The following is a 23639-nucleotide window of genomic DNA, read 5'->3' on the forward strand; positions in this document are numbered from 1 at the left end:
TAGTGTGCACATTGCATGCATGGTTGATCTAGAAGGTTTAGATGCAAGAAGGTATATCTAAACCTGTGTAAAGCGCTTTCAGTGCTCAGTTAGAGTAAAAAAAAGTGCTATATAAGAATCAGTCCATTTACCATTTGCAGTGATATTGCTATGTGGGGTGCGCTTTGGCCACCACCTTGTTTAGATGCATGGTCATACCCATCTGACAGTGATCAATGGCGCTCACTTACCTGTAAGCGGTTTTAATGTCGTGGCTGATCAGTGTGCACACTCAGTGTGTCAAGGATCTATGACAATGCACTTGTGCTCCAGCTTAAACACTGACAGGTGAGCTGAGACAGCAGCCTTTCGCACAGCGTCTCACCAACACCTCTCAGCAACCTGCCATACATGTACATTAGGGCTGCCACGATTTGTCGACTAGTCACGATTACGTCGACTATCAAACTCGTCGACGACTGATTTAATAGTCGAGGCGTCGTTTGAAACTTTGTACGATCACAAAAGACGCAGGAATAAGTGGCAGGATTTAAGAGTGTAATAACGGACTGAAACAGAAGATGGCAGCATTGCATGTACAAGGATGTCAGCTACCGTTAAACCCCGAAGAAGAAGCAGCTGTGTCCCAGAATTCATAGCGCGGCCCAGCGCAGTTTCCAACAATGGCGGCAGCTAGTTAGTTTTAATGTTACTCTTATTATTCTTTCTGGGTCACAAAATAAACGTTTAACATATTTTCAGGCGAGAATGTAGCTGTGTAAACCTCAAATATCTGCTCAGTTTATCAGGACACCACATATTTTCAAAAGCGCTCCGACGTTTTCGGAGACATCTTTTACCCACTAGCTCGTTAGCGAGCCGGGGGCTAGGCTCACTAGCGCCCTGAGAACACCGGACTCCCCGCAAATCGTTTTCAAACCCACCGCCGTCTTTCGCTACTCAGGTTAAATATATATGAGTCACTTAGATAACTTAAAATGTTATTGTTTGGCTTTTTTTTTTTTTAGTATTTTATTTGTTCCTGAGTAAATCAGTTTGTCTGAGATTAAAGTTATAGTTTTTACACAGCTGAATAAACTTCAAGCAGACAGCTGATTATCAGAAGTGTGAGATGCTCCAGAATATACTCCAGTGTCCTGTTATATTTTAGATAGCAAGGAGTTTATTAAACTTCACCGAAACAATCTGCAAATTTCATTAAAATTTAATAAACTATCATCTTGTCTTTATTTTTAGTTAGCACAGACCTTAAACACTTAAAGCTGTAAGCTAATGATAGTTATATAAGAGCAGATGCTGCTGGTGCAATAAGCTGTAGTTTTACGTCTAATGGATGATGATCTGATTAGTCGACTAATCGCAAAAATAATCGGTGACTAGTCGACTATCAAAATAATCGTTTGTGGCAGCCCTAATGTACATGACCCGAGTACACAGACTAAACACACAGCTGCTGGTGTGTGAAGCTATATGCTCTGTGTCCTACATAAAAGAAGGTGGCTCGCCAAATTGGACATTAGTAAGAGCCAGTGGGGAGGCTGTGTGTGGTGAGTTTATTTTGGGATTTAGTGCTGTGTGTTATTTAGGGATGAACATTGTATTGGTGACTCTGCTTCTGTGTTTGTGTAAGTGGGAGGTTGACAACAGTCCCCAGAGAGAGAGAGGGGGACATTTAGCTTAATTGTCTCCCCCTTCAGAGTGCGACAGTGTAAATGGCAGCCTGTAACCTATGATTATTATGTTTTATTAGCACAGTTTTTAGAGGACGTGTGAAGGCATAGTAACACTTGTTGACTGTTTTAGCAGAAAAAAAGCAGGGGAGATTTGAGTCAGAGGGAAACTAACATATGTTGGTTACGTTTCAGTGTCCAAACCCATATTCAGAACAATCAGGGTTTCACAATAGAAAACACAGCAGCAAGACAGTCAAGGTAATTACAGTGCTGTTTAGCAGACACATCATTTAGTCCATAATAACAATAATTTGACTCTGCTATTGTTATTGTCTCCACACTATTCTGCTAATCTTCTTTTGGTTATCTGAATTTGTCCATATGCTGCTGTGGTGTGCCATGTGTCACACAGGAAGGTTGCAGCATATGTCAGTTCCTGTCACAAACGAAAGTGCAACATTGCTTTTACCCATCAGTTTGTCTGTCTTAATCTATAAAGGAAACGTTTGTTCTCTCTCTCTCTCTGTAATTAGAAAATCGTCTCGCTTCCTGTTATGTATTTGATAAAGTTTCTTCTGCTGACAAAAGACAAGAGGTCATAATTCTCTTTGTGCTAATCGTTTAGTTATCAGATTTTCACTGACGTAGAAAAGACTTTGAGCACAATTCCAACAGTGACAGTTTTTTTCTTAAATTTATTTTAAAAAAAGACCTCAGAGTTGGTTAGTTAGGCTTTGGCATTTCATAGTTTTAGTAAAAAATAGTAGTAAAATTAAATTAAAGTAATTAAAATAATTTCATTAAGTAATTAAAAGTAAAATTTGTAAAAAACAATAATTTTTCTCTCGTTTACAGGCTTCAGTTAGAAAAAAAAAAGCCTCCATTAATTACATATTTGAGCCTGAATCTTTGCTGCAGCGTGGGGTTTGTAGCAGCTCACATCCCTCCCACTGCAAAGCTTCTTTGCCAAATGCAAACACAGGCCCTGGGCTCCCTATAATTATTAGCACATTGTCCAAGGAGGAGGGAAATGCAATGTGCAACAGACTCTGAAGAGCTTACAACTGCCTGGAAGCTGAATGTCACTCTGCATGCTGCTTTAACGGGGCTATTGAAACAGGCCCCATGACAACCAAGACACTGTAACCTTCTGAGCTGGATCTCTGGCTGATGCAGCTTGGTGTGTCAGGAGTGTTCTGCTAAATAGAAGTGCAGGTAAGGATTCAATCAGAAGACAAAGAAGACAAGTATCCGAGCTTGATACTTATCCCTGACACGCTAACAATCACTGGGTGGTAAAGTCGAAGAGACATGGGGACATGACTGAATATAATGTCCTTGTTTAAGAGGGAAGCTTAAGGCTGAAAGCTCAAGCCTCAAAGGGTAGGACTGTTGCAGCAGTGAATTGAAAAGATGCATCATATTGTTTTTTAATGTAAAACCTGATTTTTATTTGTTTTGTTTACATACATTAAAGTATAATTACCTCCTTTACACCCTACTTTCAAATCTATTCCCACACCAGCAAAGCACCACCTAAACATATTTGTATGAACATGAGGAGAAAACGGTGGAGTTCTTTACTTGGCCTCTGACTCTTTCAGCAAAGTGAGCACACTCTGTGGAAACGGCTGTGGGAGGATTCAGACAGCAAGTGCCTGAGGTGTGAGAGGCAACGTGTCGGCTTGCGTAGCCGCTGAGTGTGTGTGTGTCACATGAAGTTAACTTAAACATAACCCCAGCCGGTGCTGCAGTTAGGAAGCAGAGCAAGGATTACAGCGGCACGTAAAACACAGAATGCCGAATCAGCGCTGAACAAGCAGGTGAATGCTTCTTAGAAAGCGCGAGACGCTTCGTTGATTGTGCAAGTTCACGAGCTACAGACCTGTTATTGATGACACGTGCACGAGAATGGTTTCCTGCCCTGCTGAATGAAGAACTGAAGACAGACTGAAATCAAAGAGGAACGCCTGAATAAACAAAACGAGGACGGAGGAACTGCCAATGAGCTCGGTTTTAAAGTATTGTTTGAAACCACCCCCTTCTCAGGCGTACAATGGTCTAAGTCAACCCCCACCCTGAGACATACAATGGCAGTGCTTCAGATGAAAAAAAAAAAAAAAAATACTGAATGCATATAAAAATGAAACAGGGTTGAGTGTAGGAAGGCTGTGTGAGTGCAGCTGTTCTCACTGACACAGGTATTTCCTAATAAAAACATGAAATTATATAATCTATTAAAATAACAGTCTTAAATCCTGCCCTTTAAGTGAGGGCCACAGGTGAGCCTGACAGCATTTGACACCAGCCAATATGTGCAGTGCATCTGCTGCCGAACGCAGTGACAGCTGTACAAAAGGCCAACGACATGTGCAGCACAATGAACTGGCTCGGCGCTGATGTAACATCAGGAACGGTTTCAAAATGCTCTCCCTTGCCACATTTCCTCTCATTGAACCCTCTTGAGAAAGGCATTCTGTGGGTTTCACTTTGATTGCATCCACAATGAGAGTCATGAATGGAAAGTCATAAGCAAACAAGATCACGCCTGAGAGCGCCGGGGCACGGCCCCTCGGACGTTCTGTTAAAGTGGTTTCAGTACGAGAGAAAAATCCAGAGCACAGCGGCGGTTTCAGGAGAGATAGCCCGTCTCATTTGTGTGTCTATCTCAGTGTCCTTCGTCACATGTGTGCTTTCCACACAGCAACAGGTCAAACTTCAAACCGACACACACTCACAGAGCAAACAGCTCGCGAGCAAACGGAGCAAATGCAGAGATAAACAGCAAGAATTCCTGCGCAGGAATTCCTGGACTGACTCCTCTGAATATTTTTACATTAACATAGCTGGGGACACTGTCATACCTTCAGCTATGTCAGCTTTTAAGGAAGCTCTTTCCTCCTTAAGTTTAGAAAGTGTCAAAAGCGCCAGGACTTCACCTGTCTGTTGATGTAGTTCAACCTGTTTTCATTCAGGCATTCACTCCTCAACCACCAATTTCCATGACAACTATCTTCTTCCTTCAAAGCATTTCCTGACTACACAGTGATGTCACTCCCCGCAATTCACACCCTCCTCTTTTTGGTACAGAGAGAGGAACCTGACCTTCCAAACGCAGCCATGTCCCTACTTTTGTTATGCAGTGGAAACACACACGAAGGTCTGTGCTGCTCTGCGCGGCGCGGAGGTGAAAGCATGGCTTTGAAACGGTGGCCTGATCTCAAATGTGTGCTTCGGGGCAGCTCGCTTACTCAGGGCAAAATGCCAGGGCGGTAAAGATCTTTTGTGATGCTGACTAACCTCAGATGTTGCGCAAAGGCAAAGAAAGGCACTGCCCAATTACTCAAAAGAGAATAAATTCATTGTACTTGTATTTTAGGCAGAATCTTCAGCAGAAAAATGTGTAATTTCCTCATTAAAGTTATGATTCAGGCTCAGTATTACTCACCATTACCAAGACAGTGAATTACGGTCCTGTTCCCTCTGGCTTTTAACCTACCATGGCTTACAGATTAGCAAAACTTGCTTTCTTTAAGAATCCGGCACTCTGATCACCAGAGTGAAACTTTAAGACTTGAGGCAAAGTAGTTTACCTGACAATCACTTCTCTGAAACTAGAGATCTCATCATTTATTCACAGCAAATGACTCAGACACACACACACACACTCAACAGCAGAAAGGAAACAGGCTGAGGCTCACTTCACTTCGTGTTCGTTCGAGTTTCTTTCAGTCATTATAACGCCCTGAAGCTCTCGTTTCCTCTTTTGGGAACTTTTTGTGAAATATGACTTTTGCTACGGTAGCAGCTGCTCATTGAAAAGGCATCACTTCCGTACTGATCTGGATATATAATTTTTTTTATTATTTTATCAGCAATAGCAAAAGAAAAAAAAAGAAAAAGAGAAGAAATAAAACAGCGGCATCTATAAAGCGTTAACAGAATAGCCGGTTTGGTGTTTGCAGGACCATACAGGCTGATGATTTTAAAAATAATAATAATTAAAGAAAAGAGAAGGGGGTTGAAGTCACTGGAGCACCTGCATTGGAGGTGGAGGAGGTGGTGGTGGTGAATGGGGAGGGTTGGGTATTTGGTTAACATTTGCTGGGGTCCAAAAGTCAGTCACAGAGAGTAAAAATGTGCACAGCCACCTTGTTGCTAACCAACCCCTCTCCCTCCCTCCCTCGCTCTGTCCTGCAGTGCAAACTCAGCGACTAAGAATACCTTCTGCTGTCTTGATTTTGGGGAGGGGGGTGTGGGGACACCTGTAACTCAGGTCCCTCTTAAGGCAGCCGAAACTACAAACACTCAACAGTAACGGAAGCTCGAGAGGAAACGATAAGACTGGTTGTAACAGATTCAAACCCTGAAACAACAAAATGTATAGATATATCCATATCACAGTGTGTACGTGTGTGTGTCAGAATATCAAGCGTCCACATAGTGTCTTTCGAACAAACCGCCACAGTAGACATTATGGATGGAATCACTGCACATGAAATAACTAACACGTCCTCATTCATCCCAGTACAATCGAATACAAAAGGAAGGTCCTAACATATTCATAAACACGCATTCTAACAAATTACAGCGGCAACTTCGACCAGTGAAGGTGATATGCGGTTGTGCTAGGCAATGGGCTTTTTTTTTTTTCATTTGTTTTTTGTCTTTTTGGACTTTCCCCATCCTTTGGATATGTAGCTGGGTGATGACTGAGAATACTGAATGAGGGTTAAGCATGGGGTGGAAATATAAACGTGTCCCCCATAGTCCCCTGAAAAAAAAAATTACACAAAAAAACAAAAAACGGGGAGTTAAAAAAATAAAGAATTTGCTGTAAAAGAAAGCGTACTGTATATTTAAACAGTGCTGGTTATACAGAGTGTGAACCAAAGCAAGCTACAAAGAAAAAAAAAAGCCAAGAAATATGTTGGTTTTTTGCTTAAATGAAATCTGTGATTATAGTGATGTCAACATTATCCAAAAAAAGAGAAAGAAAGAAAACTAGAAGTAAATGCTACCCTCTTTGATACACACTCAGCAGAGGGGTCGTGGTATTAATTGCTTCAGATTGCATCTTTTTTTCTTTTTACTTATTATTTTTCATTCTCAGCTACTTCTTTTGCCTCCAAGTGTCCAGGCTGGTGAGAAAGGAGGAGGGAGGGAGGGAAACATTAAGACTTATAATTTGAGGTAAGCCAGGTCAGGCCCTCGTAGAGTCCGTCCCCTGTCGTCGCACACGAAGGCTGAACGTACCAATTCCTATCTCTGATCCGCGTCAGGCCCAGCTTCTCCTGGATCTCGTGTGGTTTCATGGCATCTGGGAGGTCCTGCTTGTTGGCGAAGATGAGGATGATGGCGTCCCGCATCTCCCGGTCGTTGATGATGCGGTGGAGCTCCTGCCTCGCCTCGTCGATCCTATCCCTGTCGGCACAGTCCACCACAAAAATGAGCCCCTGGGTGCCCGTGTAGTAATGTCTCCAGAGCGGCCTGATCTTATCTTGTCCCCCCACGTCCCACACATTGAACTTCACATTCTTATAGGTGACAGTCTCCACATTGAAACCAACAGTGGGGATGGTGGTGACTGACTGTCCCAGCTTCAGCTTGTACAGGATGGTAGTTTTCCCAGCAGCATCAAGTCCAAGCATCAATATTCTCATCTCCTTGTTGCCAAAGATCTTTGAAAGCATTTTCCCCATCTTGTTTTCTGTTCATAAATACTTCTTTAGAAGATATAATGAAGCTTCTCCAATGAGAAGAAAATAGGGGGAGATATATCACTGAGAAGTTACAGTTTCACTGTGTTGCTACTGAAAGTCCTCCACGTGATGGCAGCGGTGGGCTGACACAAGTGTCAATGTTCAAAAGGTGGTGGCTTGCAAGTTTGTACAGTACAGTTAGCTGGTCTGTGGTGATCTGACCTGAGCATTCAGTAGAAGCAGTGTGTATGGAGCCCTCACAGACTTGAGTGGGGGTCTGTTTTCATGATCCAATGGATTCCGAAGTAAGAAGAAGAAAAAAGCCCGATATGTTTCAAAGTCGCCTATGAGCACTGACTTCCGTCAAAAGCCACATTTCAAGTTTTTTTTCCGTTCGAAATCCTGTTGCTCTCAGCGGAGCTGGAAACTGACACAAAGTAGTGCCTTCTCACCAGAAGCGGACTATACAAAAATCAGGCCCAGTTCAAGCCCGGGGGTTCCCACTTCCTCCTTGGCTGCCGGGTATCCACAATTGGCCTTAGCTAATTCCAGTCGGTGAATTTTCAAAGCTCGGTAATTTTCTTGTTAAAAAGCCTAAATTAAACCTCTCCGGTCCGTTTCTGCGCCGGGACATCCAGAGGAAGAGCGCTCAAAAGGTCATTGATTCATCCGACTTTCTTCTCTTCCCCCTGTGACACAGGAGCGGTCCAGAGAAGGGAGGGGTGTTAGTACAGAGGACAACTTTGGATCCGAAAAAAATACTCTTTTCACACACAGAAAAGCAACACGGTACAGATAAAACGAAGACCGCGGTAAATACTTACGTCTGCGGCAATCATCCCCCTGTCCCCGGACCGTTTCTCCCCGCTCTTGCCGCTCTCTGTCTCTCTTCCTCCCTCTCTCTCTCTCTCCAGCCGTTCAGTCACAGCGGTGGCGGTGCTGTGTTACCGGAAAAGGTGCGGACCCAGATCAGCCGCCACTTCCTCTATACCGCTCACACACACTACTGATACATTCAGGGGCTACCTCGGAGCTCAGAAATTTGGCTACATTGAAAACAAAAGACTAGAAGGATGGTGCACAGGAACTCTCTACAAATCAATCTTCATGTCCGTATTCCTCCTTAAACATAACAGCTAGAGAATTAGTAAATTAGGTAATTAACACTCAAATAATCTTTAATTCGATTTATTAGACAGCCCAAAATCAAATCGTTCAACGAAATAAACAATCGTTTAAATCTGCACCAGATTATTGATTTAATAAAGTTATGCACTGACGTTGTAATTGTTTCAAAATCCACGCTCCGTAGAAACCACCGTGGACGTTGGGAAAACACACCCTTCATTTAGATTTTAAAAAACGCGACTGCCCCTAAACGCACTGCACGCCATTTCGCATGCGCGCCCAGAAAAAAAGAACTGCAGACCGGTCCATTAGGCACTATTGCTGACGCCATTTGGGCGTTCATTATGGATGTAATCGCCTCTGGTTTAACGTACCGCAATGAAAACACACAAGACCGCACACATGAAACACATGCCATGATTTAGTTGGCCCGGTGGTCTCAGGAGACGGTTTACTTTCGGGTCTTTCTGGCATGTCTTATCATCCATTCAAACAGTTCCTGTATTATTAGTCTGTGACGTGGAGAATGTGAGTGAATAGGGCGGGAGGAACTACAGTATTTCATTGGTGAAAGCATTACCTGACACCAGCTTATTAATTTAGGCTGCCTAAAGAAAGACACGGTCAGTATAAATATAAGTGAACTCGTGTTTATTGCCATAATAAATTATGAGAGGTGATTCTAATATCATAAAACAGTCATGCACTCATAAGCCTTGTTCAAAAATAAGGCTATGAGAATAACCGTCCCAACTTTACTTTTGAAATGGGTTTAAATGTGAGATTTTACAAAGGGGCCTCACCCTGTTTTTCATTCTGTTGTGCCTGCCAGTTTAACATCTAACTATTATTACTGTTCTTAGAAGTTTCTTAAAGTAAAAAAAGTTGTCAATGACTTTATAAAAGCAAAAAGACATAATTTTCATAGATTTAGTCAAATCTAGGATCTCAAATACCGCTCCACATTTTCAGGCACAAACATTCATGATAAGGATCTCTGAAATTGTTGTCTACTTGCAACTGAGGCGAGGCAGCTGAATAACAAACATGCCAGTGTGGTGCATAAACTTGCAACACATGTTGATCTGCCACAGTAATATAACCACTGAGATATTAAATTGGTAATATTGTATTGTAACAGTAGCACTCAACAAAGTGTGGAATATATTAGGAAGCAAGTAAACAAGTTCTTGAAGTCGATATGGTGGAGAAATGTCAGGATTGTGACGAAGTGATGCTGACTAGGGACAAAGTCTAAATGAAAATATAGTAATAAAACTAATAACACCTTTACTGGCACATAGCTGGGTTAGGTTAACTAGAAAGCTCCCACACAACAGTACCAGACCTACCTGACTTTACCTGCTTGCTGCAGCTTGCTGAGTCCCAAGTGATTAATTAGATCAATAGTGGTTTGTTTAATAAAACGAAATGCTTTAATAAATATAATAAAAGTGAAATACAAAATGTAATTCTATACCTAGAGAAGTTGTTTGGGGGATTTATTGTATGGAAGTATAAAGTGGTATAAAGCTTGGTTGATTGTAAATGTTTGTTTTTTTATTAATAAAAGTAAAGAGTGTTACTTTCAAAAAAATTCAATGCAGTGTAACGTATTGTACAAAAGCCACAGAAGATTTAGAGCTCACGTTTAATATTGCGTCATGCGGTTTAAAAGCGGTTGAATTCTTGTGTCAGTGTGTGTACACTAAAATATGTAGGGTTTATATGCAGCACTTTTAACAAACACTGCAACTGCAGGAAATGTATTTATTTATTTCATTACTTCTGGAGGAATTCACAAAAGCTATGGGCTAACTTCAAAATATTGTTTCTGCATTTTAATTTCATCATAAAATGTAAATTGGCAAGACATCAAGAACAACGAATAGCGCGCCGTCGCTGGTGGGTGGTAGTTCGACTGGGCATGCGTACACTGTCCCTCTCATCTTCCTCCAACTTAAGAATGGTATGCGAAACGCGGCCGGTCGCAATAGTGTAGATAAAGTGAATTCAAAAGCTGCACTCAAGTCCACGGGGGTAAGTAAATTGACGCAACAGATACGGATAAGATTCTTAAACGTATTTTTATTTGTTGATTTGGTTTTATCTGGTTAGTAACGAATTTAACAATCGCTAGTGGCGAAATGGGTAACATTAGCCTGTTAGCTAACGTGCTGCTGTTAGCTAACTGCTACCGACTATTTCCTGGAGGCCTAAGCAAAGGCTGTACATGTAAATGTCCTAGTTACGATGTATGTAACAGTTTCCTATTCGCTATTCTGTAAACGTTGCTATCAACGTAAAGAATCGATGAAAAATGTAGATACTTAATTAAAGACGAATAGTTTGTGTTGGACCGTACTAAGCAAGCGCGTACACGAAACATGCCTCGACCTCTACTATTATACTTATTTGAGATAGACGGGCGCCAGGCCTAACTTCTGATTGAACTTTGATCATGGAAAAGACCTCCCGGCAACAACAAGGCCTCGAGGAGCAAACAAAGCTAAAGCTACTCGTTTTTTAAAGGAAATATTGCATTTAAAAAACAAAAAAAAAATCCCCAAAGTAAAATTAAAAAAGAAAACAACTTTAGTATTAAGGTAGCTAAGCGAGAAGCTAAGAGTAAGCAACCGAGTACGCGGAATTATTTTTAGTAGTTAAATTAGGGCTGAAGCTTAAACTGGCACTGGTTTAATGTTAGAACAAGGAAGTATCCTGTTGCTTTAGCGGCTGTTTTTACTAGGGTTGACCCCTTTAGGCGTAAAGGAAGTAAAATAAAAAAAAATAGTTTGAAACGAAAAACATGCGTCGTGTTGCGTCAGATTTATAAGTATAATTTTAAGTAGTGAAGGTTCTTGGCAAGTTTAAAATGCAGCACGTTGTCAATAGTTGTGGAAAATTCTTTGTCAGAACTAAACTGGCTTAAATTGTGAGTTGAAAGTAATTTCTTGTTTGTAGATATTTTACCTATAACTGCAGTTCACACTTGGATATTTCTTACTTGTTTATTTTAGGCACCAAGTTCCTTATTATAATTGTACTTGACATTGTTTTTGTGCTGTCCTGACTAGTATCATTAAGTGCGTATTTTTAAAGAAATGATTGGAAACTCAGTGGATGTTTTTATTTATTGATTTATTTAAATGGTGGGAATACTTTAGCTTATTTCAGAGCTAGTTTTCTTAGTTTTTTTTTTTTGTTAAGTTGTACAAACCATTAATATTTCAGTAAACTGTAATAGTATTCGGTGTGTGGAAAAATCTATTTTCTTTTTCCTGAGTTTGTCTTTACTTTTTTTCTGTCCCAACAGACCTGAAAATCTCAGAGGGTACATTTCCTGGAATGCTGGATACTGAGTCCCCTGCCATGGAGAGCAATGGGGATGCCTTTCTTCCAGACCTTCCTGTCGTAGGCCAAGCGACTGACTGGTCAGTAGACCAGGTTGCTCCAGAGCCTCTCTCCAATGTCTTGCCTGAGGATTCAGATGTGTCTCAGGATGCCATGGGACAAGAGCAACAACCGGGTCAGCAAATGAATTCCACAGATCTGGGATCTGTGGAGAAGGCTGTGGAACAATTTCAACTTGCCAATGCTCAGCTCTTCCAAGAACACCCACCTCCACCACCGCCACCTCCTCCCCCTCCACAGCCCACAGAAGATGCACAGCAAGCAACAGAACCTGTAGGGTCTGAGCCTTGCAGCCAGGACATGAATATTGAGTCTGAATCCATTGGCCAGACTGACAGTCAAGGTAACTTAAAACTTGTTTTTCAGTTGGCTCAATTGATTTAATAATAAATGCTTAGTCATGAAGTTGACTCTGGTCCAATTGTTAGTGTAACGTCGTAAGATTTAGCTAGTTTTCAACAAGCAACCAAGAAAGGTACTGTGTAGAATCAGCATAGTGTCTCTCTCTATTTTTTTCTGTCGGTGCTTACAGTAACTAATTTATTGAAAAGAAAACTGTCAACAAATGACACATTATGCACAAATCATAAACTGTAATTTTGTAGTTAAACTCACTTGATGATTCCTTGTCAACTTCTCTAGATGGGACAGAGGCTACACAGGTGGCAGAGGATGGCATGGAGCTAGAAGACCCATCCAAAGAAACAACAGAAGAAGCAGCTGTTCCTACAGATCCTGAACTGCCCTCAGAGTTTGAAAAGCTTTTTAAGGGAGTTGAGGAAAACCCAGAAGATTTCAATGCGTGGGTCTATCTGCTGCAGTATGTAGAACAAGAGGTAAACAGAAGGCACACACATTTACAAAACTGAGTGAAAATATATTCTTGTCCAATAAATTTGAACAGAAATTACTTGTAATGCTAAAAAGAGGTGGTTAAATTGTTGCAATTTGGTCTTTCTGCTTCTTTACAGAATGTCCTTACAGCAGTGAGGAAGGCATTTGATGTGTTTTTCCTACGTTACCCCTACTGCTATGGCTACTGGAAGAAGTATGCAGATATTGAGAAAAAGCATGGCAATGTACAAGTTGCAGAAGAAGTAAGTATGCCTCTTGTACTTTTGTACACGTGTTGCTTTTTTTTTTTTTTTTTTTTTTTTTTTAACTTGGTGTACCTGCTTTTCTGTGTCATCAATAACTGACCAGCTAGAATAATCTGTTAAGAACCAAAATTTGGGGCATAAAAACTCAGACTTTTATGAACAAACTCATTTTATTTATTTTTTTCCAAGGTGTACAGAAGAGGTTTGCAGGTCATCCCTCTCAGTGTCGACCTGTGGATCCACTATTTGACCTTCATCAAAGAGAATTCTGATCCTAATGACCCAGAGACTGAGGGGCGCATTCGAGCGTGAGTAAAGTCTTTATTTATATATATATATATAGACACACACACACACACTCTACTGTTTTACTTTCTTCTCAAATGTTAATGAGTTAATGAGACATTTCATGAATCTTTTTTCCTTTTTTGTTTTCCTATTAGCTCCTATGAGCATGCAGTGCTTGCAGCAGGCACTGACTTTCGCTCAGACCGTTTGTGGGAATCCTTCATAAACTGGGAGACAGAGCAGCAGAAGTTGGGTAACGTCACCGCCATCTATGACCGCATCTTGGGCATTCCAACCCAGCTGTATTCCCAGCACTTCCAGAGGTACAGTAAAAGAACAGTTTCCAGATTTGTTTGAAAGTTTGCATTCACTTGAGGAGTGTGTTATTAAAATCATCATAAAAGGCAAATATAAAGTTTTTAAAATTATAAAGTTTTTAAAATTACAAAGCCCCAAACCCAGTGATGGACATATCCTGTTCTGCAGTCTTGAAATGTTTGTTTTGGAACTGCACAAATAATAGTTTCTACCTCTGCCCATGGTCTGCTTGGTTGGTTTTGCTTAATCTTCCATCTTGAACAGCTTAACTGAAAGTTGATTTCATGCTTTGGTAAAGGAATAAATAGTCATGGTGCAAATCATTTTGAAAATTATAACGTCATTGTATGAAAGAGCTGTGCACTGACATTTTCTTTTCTCTCTGCAGGTTCAAAGACCATGTGCAGACTAATCACCCCAGGCACTTCTTGTCAGAAGAGGAGTTTGTCCAGCTAAGGCTCGAGCTCTCTAAAGCCAGCCTGTCGGGAATGGTTGGTGACAGTGGAGAGTCACAAGTTGCTCAGGAGGAGCTTCCACCTGGTACAGAGGATCTTGCGGATCCTGCTAAGGTAAAACCTTCTCTGCCAATCCCGTAGGGGAAAAAAATTTATAAAATTGCTGCTTGCAGGGTTAGCAGGAGCTTGGATGTTATCCATGATGAAAGGGAAAAGATAATTTGCCTAGGTTTGAAGAGGTGTCTTTATGTCAGCAGCCAGGCCAATCAATGCCAGGTGGGATTCACGTTGGTATCCAGTCAGGGACTCGCCCTAAAACTTACAGGATCACCCGGGGCCCGTTGATCCCAGCACCTATACCCAGTGGCTGATATGCAGGGTGCATAAATACTTCTCCCCTCTGCAGGCTTCTTATCTCTGGTGATGTAAATCGTTGGCTGCAGGAATAGAAGTTTTTACATCAAGTGGAGAATGTGATACGGAGAAGCACAAATAAGGGTGCTAACCTTGTTTTTGTCTGTGTGTTTGTATGTAGAGAGTGACGGAGATTGAGAACATGCGCCACAAGGTGATTGAGGTGCGGCAGGAAGTTTTCAACCACAATGAACACGAAGTCAGCAAGCGCTGGGCCTTTGAAGAAGGGGTGGGTCTTGTTTTTTTTTCCCTTACTGATGTTTTATTCTTTCAGTCCCCCCCTCATTACTATCAAACTAATCAATTTGTGTTTCTTTAGATTAAGAGACCGTACTTCCACGTCAAAGCCTTGGAGAAGACTCAACTGAACAACTGGAAGGAGTACTTGGAGTTCGAAATTGAGAATGGGACTCCGGAGCGTGTGGTGGTTCTCTTCGAAAGATGCCTCATCGCCTGCGCTCTCTATGAGGAGTTTTGGATCAAGGTAAAGTGACCTTGAGCCTTTCCGACACTCCTGCTACCTCCCTGCACTTCCCCCATCAACGATGATATCACATCGACACAGTCCTGCACTCTTTGCGTGTAACGTTGATATGTGACTGTATCTGTTGTATTAGGGGATGGCCAGCTTGCCACACAAGATTTGACTGCAGCATATGCCAACTACTACGTTGCATCTTCTTCGTCTCCCACTACCTTACAGAAACTTATCTAATTGGTTCCATGAAGGTGCTGATGGGTTTACACAGAAAATTTCTAAAAACGATCTTGTCAATGAAGAAATTGCCTGTCTGTGAACTCAAAATGTAGTTTAAAAATGTCTTGTCTCTTTTGCCTTTCTTTCTTTCTTTCTTTTTTTTTTTTTTTTCCCTCTGTCCTCTCCTGGCTTTCTTCCAACTTGCTTTCTCTTTTTCACTCTGAAGTATGCAAAATATCTAGAGGGATACAGCACTGAGGGTGTGAGACATGTCTACAAGAAGGCGTGTACCGTCCATCTGCCCAAGAAACCAGCCATCCACCTGCTGTGGGCAGCCTTTGAGGAGCAGCAGGGTGAGTACCTTAGTCAGTCAAAGCAGCATGCAAATTAAATGCAAAAGCAACATAAAGCATGGAGATCATGAATAAGAAACAAATGTGGAAAACTGCTCAGCTGACATTCCTCTTTCTTTTTTCTTCTTTTTTAACCCAGGCAGCATAGAGGAGGCTCAGAGCATCCTGAAGTCCCTGGAGGCATCGATCCCAGGTCTCGCCATGGTGCGCCTTCGGAGGGTCAGCCTGGAGCGTCGCCACGGAAACTTGGAGGAAGCTGAGGCGCTGTTGAGGGAGGCGATGGAGTCTGCGAAGAATGCTACTGAGACATCGTTCTATGCTGTGAAGCTGGCCAGGCAGCTGATGAAGGTGCAGAGGAGTCTGGGCAAGGCGAGGAAGGTGCTTCTGGATGCTATTGAAAAAGACCAGGTGAGAGAGGGTTGACTATATCAGATGGTCAACACATTATAGCATTGGTTGTGTTTCTCTTGCAATGAATTCTGTTCACATGATAAATATAACTGTGTTGCACTAGTTGTCAACTAAATTGTGTGTTTTGTGGTTTTTGTAGACGAGTCCAAAACTGTATCTAAACCTGCTTGAGCTGGAATACAATCGAGATGTGACCCAGAATGAGGCAGAGATCTTGGCTTGTTTTGACCGAGCCCTGAATAGCCCAATGCCTCTTGAATCACGACTCCTCTTTGCCCAGCGCAAAGTCGAGTTTCTTGAAGACTTTGGCAGCGATATTAATGCGTAAGTTGTTTTTAGTGGTAAAGGGAGAAATGAATACATTCATTCTTTGTTTTGTTTGTTTTTTTTTGTAAAGAGTCATGTTTATTCTTTTACATCTTTCAGCCTTGTTGCTGCCTATGAAGAACAACAGAAACTACAAAAAGAAAATGAATCGACAAAGAGGAAGGCCGAGAACGGGTATGACAGGTGGTTAATGAAACGCAGCGTCCATCACATCCCCACAAACACTTTCAGAAAATTTTCACACCCCCTTCTAACAAGGTGTTAGAAAGACACATGTGACGACTACTACTAGTCTATTTTCTAGAGTGTCTTGTATTTCTTGATATCTCAGTGAAGGGCAGATGCATATTCTACATATTGAAAATCTACAAATTGGTTAGAACAACAGTAAAAACAACAAACTTGGCTGTAACTGCTGTTTCATTTGTCAGCTATAAGCTGGATCTTACTAATTTAAACTTTACCTCTCCAGCTCTCAGGAACCTGATGCTAAGAGGCAGCGTGTGGATGACGGCTCTGGTGCTGTAGCAAACATGACTGACATGCAGGCAAATGCCTCTGCCTACAACTATAACTGGTACCAGGTGGGTTACAGATCAGTTACATTTACAGCACTTAGAAATTAGTTTGTCACAAGAAGTATGTGTGGTCAGTTACAGCCCTTCTAACCCCCTCCCCCCCACTTTTCTCTTTAGCAACAGTACGGTGGTTGGGGACAAAACTCCTGGGGGCAATACAACCAGTATGCCCAGTATAACCAGTACTACCCCCCTCCTTCTACATGATGGACAACATAGTGGCCTGACCATCCATTTGACCTTCTTACATCTTGGGACGGGGCTTCTTACCAAGACGTCATGGAGATTTCAAAAAGCTTTGTTCTTTTGTTTTATTTCTTCCCCTTTTCTCTGGTTCACAGTGTGCTAATCAACTTTACCACATATTGTAGCTCTTGATAGAAGTATATTTGGCCCTCTTTAGCAGTTATCAGTTCTTTAATTGCTACAGTCATTCTCTCCAGCACTGGCTTCTTTTTGGGGTTCTTGAATGCATGTTATTTGTTAAGGCAGATTTATTTTTTCCCTGTGTGACAAAGGCTTTTTCTTTTTGAAATTTCTAGGCCAGATGACTTAGTTTGCTCTCTGTCTTTGTGTTAAAGAACTTGTAAGGGGAAGCTTTCATTAATGTATCTGTCATCATTCTTCCCCCCCCCAATCACAAAGATTTGTAATAACTCATGGTTATGTTTCCCTAAAGAGCAACAAAGAGTTCCTTGTTTTTTATTTTGACTTGATTTCATAATAAAGAGATTGATATCCTTAAATGTTTTTTGTTTTGTTTTAAATAATTCACAAAGGGCTAGAATGAATATTGTCATTAGCTGTTTAGTTTACACTTTTACTGTCATTCAAAGTAAAACAACTTTTCCTTTCCAATATTCAATAGGCAGGAATGTAATTAAAATATGAAATATATTTGAATAATGGGTTTCCACAAAAGCTGAAATCCCTGACAAGCATTTCTAGATGCTGCACTGAGCCACGGTAACTGAATATAACAGTATACACGGTAACTGCCTTTAAAAACAACAAAAAAACCTTAATTTACATTTTGTTGTTCATTGGCAACTCATTCAATAATTACACTTTACGACAATAATTATGAGTACATTTTATATGAAAACATTTTCACCCACAACATACCCCAATAATGTGCAAAAAGCATTGCTAGTCAAGCTGAAGCTCGAGTGGTTTTTGAAGGATTGAAATTAAACTTTTTTTCCAGCTGTGTTTCAGGCAAAAACTGTCATAGAAGACAAAAATAAAGTTCAGGGGTTTTGAGGTTTGATATGAACATACAAAGTAAGCATAATAGATTTTCTCAAAGATAAATACACATTACATCTAGATATATGACAAAGTTAACATGTAGAACAGTTACAATGTAGTAGGATGAAGAATCTTTTGTGGTAAATATGAGCTCAAAGATAAATGAGATGTTCTCATGCCACTTTTGTGTTTCTGTAAAAATGAAGCTCTAATCTCAGCATCACATGAGCTCTGTACTGGTGCTGCTTCACAGCAAAAAACAAAAAACCCCAAAACCTTCTCAAAAAGTATATCACTGTTTAGCAGTTGGCTGAAATTATACAAATGAACTATCGTTTTGATCCTTATGTGAAAATGAGCCACACTTAAACCACTGAAATCATTGCTGAAGGTAACAGAATATTGTTATTGCCATGGGAGTCACATGCTGACATGCCACCCCAGGACTATTATCCACTCATATTCAAACAAACTTTTTAGTATTTTTTGTAAAGAAATAAACACAAGAATATGACGAGTATATAACCCTCTCCATGTGCAGTCAGTAATACTGAAGTGTAGGAGAAAAAAAATAATTAAATGAAACATAATACATAAGACATAATTTGATGTTGGTTGTGGGACATTGGTATAAACCACAAGGACCAGGATTTCGTGAATAATTTAGTGTATATTAATTATATTAATGAGTCAAACAGTTTTAAAAACTTACCCCCCCCTCTCCCCCATATTTGTTAATGTTAATTTCAAGAACAAAACTTAACAAAACCTTAACAAACAGGACACCGTGAGAATAAACAAACAAAATTTAATAAAATAAAATACAAATATCAGTAGAGCAGGCATTTCTGCAAAACATCAAAGAAAATAGATAAATACAACCTATGAAGATCACATGAACCCGTAAATATAACTGCTATACTAGAACAGATAAATCTGCGACACTACCAAAGTACAAGAGGCGTGGCCACCGCGTCCGACGAGCGTTACGTAAAATCCGCACATGCGCTGTGTAGACCCTTAAACAGTCCTTTTTATGCCTAGCGTTGCACGACTAGCATCAAACGAGGTGAGAGCTGTGCACTTTTAATAAAAATTTCCCAGTTTGGCTTTGTCGTCACATGTTTTATCTTGCGATTGATGCACATATGTCATCCGTAACCATAAGTTTGGCTTTTTATTGACGAGTGAAGGTGTATTTCATATGTTTTTACTGGACTTTTACCATACGCGTGCCCCATGTGGCTAGCTAAGTTAGCATAGCTTTGGCTAGGACCCGGGAGAAGCTTCAGTTCAGCTCCCGGCGGCTGGTAGTGCATTATTTCTCCACAGTTTTAATAAGTTTCAGGTTACCACCGGAGATATTTACTTTGAGGATCATATGTGGGTTTCATATTCTATGAGTATGAAGTATGAAGGCAAAGTGAAGGTTTGGTAGTCGGGATTTGTTATAATAAATTTTAATGCCGCAAGTATGTTTCCGCGATGATCGTCACGGTAGACATTTTTACTTGTCACACCAAGTAAAGCACACAGCATTTTCAAGGGATGCCAGCGTTTTATCAGATGTCCTAATTAGCAGTTATTGTAATTGATGTCAAAGTCCTTGTTATATAGTCAAGTCCAGTAAACATAAAATAGCTATGTTGGTAGTTGGACGTTACAGTTATGCTTTTATATGAAAACTAATAAAAGTTTTATCCATGACTAAAGATGCTTGGCTCTACCTTTTTTTTCTTTTTTTCCCCCAGCATCAAGATGCAGCTTTTCTTACGTGGCCAGAACACTCACACCCTTGAGGTGACTGGAGAGGAGACTGTCGGCCAGATCAAGGTAAAACTTGTACCAGTGTAAAAATTGTACCTTATTAATGGCAATATTGAATAAAGGATTATTATGAGAAAACCTGTTTGTGTCCCAGGCTCATGTCCAGGCTCTGGAAGGTCTCCTGGTTGAGGATCAGGTGCTGCTGCTTGCTGGGTGCCCTCTGGAGAATGATGCCTCTCTGGTGTCTTGCGGTGTCTCCGAGCACTGCACCCTGGAGGTAGCTGGCAGACTTCTGGGAGGTATGTGTGCATGACATGTAGCTATTCACATATTTGAATGTTTGTTTTCTTCGGGACTTCAAAACTTGGCACACCGAGGATGGCACCAATATAGTTTGTCTTAACAAAACCACCTTGATAGCATGATCTTTGTTTCTCTCTTTCACTTTACCAGGTAAGGTTCACGGCTCTCTGGCCCGTGCCGGAAAAGTGCGGGGACAGACTCCCAAAGTAAGTGTAACCTCACCTCTTCTTCTTCAAAAAAAAAATTCTGGGGGGACTCTGCCTTCAGCTATACTACAGACTACATCTGCTTTTACTTCACTTTTACAATGATGCCAATCCACTTATTTTTCTTCAGGTTGATAAGCAGGAGAAGAAGAAGAAGAAGACTGGCCGTGCTAAGCGCCGCATCCAGTACAACAGGCGCTTTGTGAATGTCGTTCCCACCTTCGGAAAAAAGAAGGGACCCAATGCCAACTCTTAAGTGGTTCACTGCCCCAAAGGAGAAACCGCATCATCACCTGTCAGTTTTTACCAAGTTAAATGTCATCCTGTACAAAATAAAAACAATTTTGACTTGGTCTAGATGAGTGATTTGTCCTGCAATGTAAATCTAGATCTTTAGCAAATAATCTTTGCGGTTTCTTAATAAAGACAATTGTCCTGTATTTGAGCCAAAGTTCATCTGTCTCTAGGAATTAATGCTAGCTAAAATTGGCAAATTTAGCTTTGAAGCTAAACTTCAGACACTGGATGCTTAGACCCTAAAGACGTGCATCACTGTACATGGAATGCCTTAGTTTACATATTTAGAATGGTCTCGCACCTTATGGGTGCGACACAAAGTCTTGTATTTACAACTTATTAAAATCTTCCAGGAACAACAATTAGTAGTTGGCATAAAACTACTGGGAGGTTTTAGTACTTCGTACACCACACAAACTAGTTCTCTTAATACAGTTGACTTCAGGCTAAAGAACACGATGTAGACAGGTGCAATCTGTACAGTGACCGGTTAACTGAAATGAACAAATTTGGGGAAAATGATTTATTTCTGACATTGTACATGCAAAAGAACAAAAAGATAACATTTCACAGTCTCTTATATGTACATTATTAACAAGCCATTCCATGTTGTCCAAATCAAACTTTTTTTTTTTAAATCCAATTGGTATATGTGTAATGCTATGCTAAAGCACAGGCATCCCAGGAATATTGCAATCCAAGACGCATGCTGATATCCCCCTCTACCTCAAGGCCTTTAATTAGGTGGGAATTCTTGAAATGTAGTGCATGCTTTGGGCTAATCCACAGACACCAGCTCGACCTCGAAAATCAGCTTTGCGTTGGGTGGAATTCTGGGAGAGGTAGAGTTAAGGAAAATTGGCTTTCATTTAATTATGTTAGTGTAAAACAATAAAGGAGGACAGTTATAAGCAAGAATCAAGCCACATTACAAGCTGAGCTCTGACCTTACGTGCAGACAGCTCGTGTAGTTTCATCACATCCCTTTAGAAATATTTCGATATTTATGAAACATGCACGCAGGGTACAAAATACCAAAGAGGGGAGGGAAAAAAGGATACTTGGACTCAGGGACGCCCTTCTTTCCATAAGCCCATTCAGGGTCAATCTCCAATCGAGCAGTTTCACCCTTGCTCATTGTCAGTAGGGCCTCATCCCACTGTGATGATTACAGACATTAGACATAGAAATAAAAGTTCAGAAAACTAAATGACAACAGCAGAGCAACTTACTCCTCTGATGACTTTGCCCAAGCCGACTTTGAAGCTGAGTGGTTTGGCCTGTTTCTTCTTTTTCGCCCCTGCAGATCAAAGACAACAAGGACAGATTCTTCATCGCTACATAGAGATTTGATCTACATAACTAAAAAGTACAAATTACTTAGTTTAACATTTTCAATAATGCAAAAGCACGACTAGCGACAGAGCATCACCTTACGAGTGCGATGCGGTCATACCTGTGGGAACATTGGTGTCAAAGACAGTCCCATCCTCTAAGGTTCCGGTGTACCAGCAGCTCACAGTGTCGCCCTTCTTTGGGAAGTTTGTCTTGTCGCCTTTTTTCAGCACTGATTTGGTGTACTTTGGAGGACCCTGAGAGAAGTAATGAAGCAGTAGTCAATAAATGTGAATAATCGCTGAGTGCTCACCAGAATCGGCCTTTTGTACTTTAGCATACAATGAAAAAATATTTCCCAATTCACATTATTATTACAGCATTTTTGAGTCTTCATGAGTACACCTGAATTTTTCACTCCAGTAACCATAATCTACACAACCAAAATCTGCACGCCCCCCCATTAACCAACATTGAGCATCAGTATCATGCACGTGGTTATAATACACTTATCCCCATGTGGGATATGCGAATGGACAAAAGAAATTACAACATATTATAGGTCTCCTTCTTTATATAAATGATGATATTAAAAAGTTGATATTTGATGGTGTGGATCAGTACCTCATCCACAACTTCTGTCTTGACATCTTTGGGTTTTTCTTCGACTTTCACAGCTTTAACCTTCTCCGTCACTTCTTCCACTGCTTCTGTGCCTTTAAACCTCTGCAAATCACACGTTTACACATTTTATGTTCGTTATCAAGGTTCATCATCGAGGCGGATGACAATCGTGACTTACTTTGCTCTCGAAGAGCTGATCGTAGGCGATAATCAGTTGCTCTTTCTTTGCAGTTTTGGCAACATTTTTGATGTTTCCGAGCAGCTTGTGCTCGTTGAGGAACTGAAATAACAACAAACGAACAGAAGGAGAAAGTTTAACTCGTTTGCGCTCAAGCCACGAGGAGCTGCGCAGGTCAAAGCCTAAGAGAAGCTGTTTGCATTCGTATTAATGTGCAGATAGTGCTGAACATTGTGCTCTGCTGTGCTGAAGCAAAGCATCCCATCGGAGCTAGCCGTGCTGCATGCTGCACTTCACAGTGAGAATTCAAACCGGTAACCTGCAGATATCCCAACCGGAATCCCGAGGAGACTAAAGGGAGAAACATACCGAGTGGGCCGCATTGTCCTGCAGGAACTTTATTATGTCTTTTTTGGACAAATCATCACTTTTGAGCTGCTCATCGCTCCATTCCCGTGTGGGCTCAGCCGCCATTTTGAGAGGCGAACTAGTGAACTTTGACCTCCGTGCGCAATATAAAACCGCGTTTTAACGTTTTCACACCAAATTACAATGAAAAAATTTTAATTCTATTTTTAAATGTATTTTTATTTTTTCCCGGATGACCTTTATTGCGAGTGCACGATAAGAAATGCGTTTCTGCACATTTTGCCGTGAAACGCGGAATAAAAGTTTAATGAAGAAATATAAGATACATTTGTATTGCTTATATTATCATCATATATATTAATATATATATTATATAGCCTCTCGCCCTGTGACAGCTGGGATAGGCTCCAGCGCCCCCCGCGACCCTGAAAAGGAGAAGCGGAAGCGAATG

The 23639-nt window shown here is 40.9% G+C and overlaps 4 protein-coding genes across 5 annotated transcripts; 2 read left to right on the forward strand and 2 right to left on the reverse strand.

Annotated features, from left to right (window-relative positions):
- Positions 1-5514: 5514 nt before the first annotated feature.
- Positions 5515-8350, reverse strand: arf6a (ADP-ribosylation factor 6a). Its single transcript, XM_082506561.1, has 2 exons — positions 8200-8350; positions 5515-8064 (listed from the first exon to the last, which is right to left on the reverse strand). Exon 2 carries the CDS (start codon positions 7373-7375, stop codon positions 6848-6850), a length of 528 nt encoding a protein of 175 aa, XP_082362687.1. The 5' UTR covers positions 7376-8064; positions 8200-8350; the 3' UTR covers positions 5515-6847.
- A 2069-nt stretch (positions 8351-10419) lies between these two features.
- Positions 10420-17604, forward strand: prpf39 (PRP39 pre-mRNA processing factor 39 homolog (yeast)). Of its 2 annotated transcripts, none has more exons than XM_082504369.1 (15): positions 10420-10543; positions 11820-12260; positions 12560-12753; positions 12889-13014; positions 13207-13325; positions 13461-13628; positions 14012-14192; positions 14614-14721; positions 14812-14976; positions 15416-15542; positions 15682-15950; positions 16093-16277; positions 16380-16454; positions 16753-16864; positions 16976-17604. In XM_082504369.1, the coding sequence occupies exons 2-15, from the start codon at positions 11852-11854 to the stop codon at positions 17063-17065; spliced, it is 2328 nt and encodes a 775-aa protein (XP_082360495.1). In that variant the 5' UTR covers positions 10420-10543; positions 11820-11851; the 3' UTR covers positions 17066-17604. The 2 variants fall into 2 exon arrangements, with proteins under 2 accessions (XP_082360495.1, XP_082360494.1); XM_082504368.1 differs by having other exon boundaries at positions 10421-10543; positions 16380-16463.
- Positions 17605-19069: 1465 nt separating this feature from the next.
- On the forward strand, positions 19070-20738 carry faua (FAU ubiquitin like and ribosomal protein S30 fusion a). The gene is made up of 5 exons (XM_082504688.1): positions 19070-19178; positions 19861-19942; positions 20031-20175; positions 20330-20385; positions 20516-20738. Exons 2-5 carry the CDS (start codon positions 19868-19870, stop codon positions 20639-20641), a joined length of 402 nt encoding a protein of 133 aa, XP_082360814.1. The 5' UTR covers positions 19070-19178; positions 19861-19867; the 3' UTR covers positions 20642-20738.
- Positions 20739-21190: 452 nt separating this feature from the next.
- fkbp3 (FKBP prolyl isomerase 3) lies at positions 21191-23322 on the reverse strand. Its single transcript, XM_082504687.1, has 7 exons — positions 23189-23322; positions 22820-22921; positions 22642-22743; positions 22139-22274; positions 21915-21982; positions 21744-21841; positions 21191-21515 (listed from the first exon to the last, which is right to left on the reverse strand). The coding sequence occupies exons 1-7, from the start codon at positions 23291-23293 to the stop codon at positions 21461-21463; spliced, it is 666 nt and encodes a 221-aa protein (XP_082360813.1). The 5' UTR covers positions 23294-23322; the 3' UTR covers positions 21191-21460.
- Between the last annotated feature and the right edge of the window lie 317 nt (positions 23323-23639).

Source organism: Aulonocara stuartgranti (genome assembly GCF_965226115.1).
Source record: "Aulonocara stuartgranti genome assembly, chromosome: 15".
NCBI classification, from domain to species: Eukaryota; Metazoa; Chordata; class Actinopteri; order Cichliformes; family Cichlidae; genus Aulonocara; species Aulonocara stuartgranti.

What these genes read in the sequence shown, in the direction of transcription:
- arf6a (XM_082506561.1), bottom strand. Translation starts at nt 7,375, where the DNA reads ATGGGGAAAATGCTTTCAAAGATCTTTGGCAACAAGGAGATGAGAATA.
- prpf39 (XM_082504368.1), top strand. Translation starts at nt 11,852, where the DNA reads ATGCTGGATACTGAGTCCCCTGCCATGGAGAGCAATGGGGATGCCTTT. An exon ending in ATCTTGCGGATCCTGCTAAG is followed by an intron (nt 14,193 to 14,613) that starts GTAAAACCTTCT and finishes GTTTGTATGTAG; the next exon opens with AGAGTGACGGAGATTGAGAA. An exon ending in AGCCTTTGAGGAGCAGCAGG is followed by an intron (nt 15,543 to 15,681) that starts GTGAGTACCTTA and finishes TTTTTAACCCAG; the next exon opens with GCAGCATAGAGGAGGCTCAG.
- faua (XM_082504688.1), top strand. Translation starts at nt 19,868, where the DNA reads ATGCAGCTTTTCTTACGTGGCCAGAACACTCACACCCTTGAGGTGACT. An exon ending in AGACTGTCGGCCAGATCAAG is followed by an intron (nt 19,943 to 20,030) that starts GTAAAACTTGTA and finishes TTTGTGTCCCAG; the next exon opens with GCTCATGTCCAGGCTCTGGA. An exon ending in TGCGGGGACAGACTCCCAAA is followed by an intron (nt 20,386 to 20,515) that starts GTAAGTGTAACC and finishes ATTTTTCTTCAG; the next exon opens with GTTGATAAGCAGGAGAAGAA.
- fkbp3 (XM_082504687.1), bottom strand. Translation starts at nt 23,293, where the DNA reads ATGGCGGCTGAGCCCACACGGGAATGGAGCGATGAGCAGCTCAAAAGT. An exon ending in AGGACAATGCGGCCCACTCG is followed by an intron (nt 22,922 to 23,188) that starts GTATGTTTCTCC and finishes TTGTTATTTCAG; the next exon opens with TTCCTCAACGAGCACAAGCT. An exon ending in TGGGCAAAGTCATCAGAGGA is followed by an intron (nt 21,842 to 21,914) that starts GTAAGTTGCTCT and finishes TAATCATCACAG; the next exon opens with TGGGATGAGGCCCTACTGAC.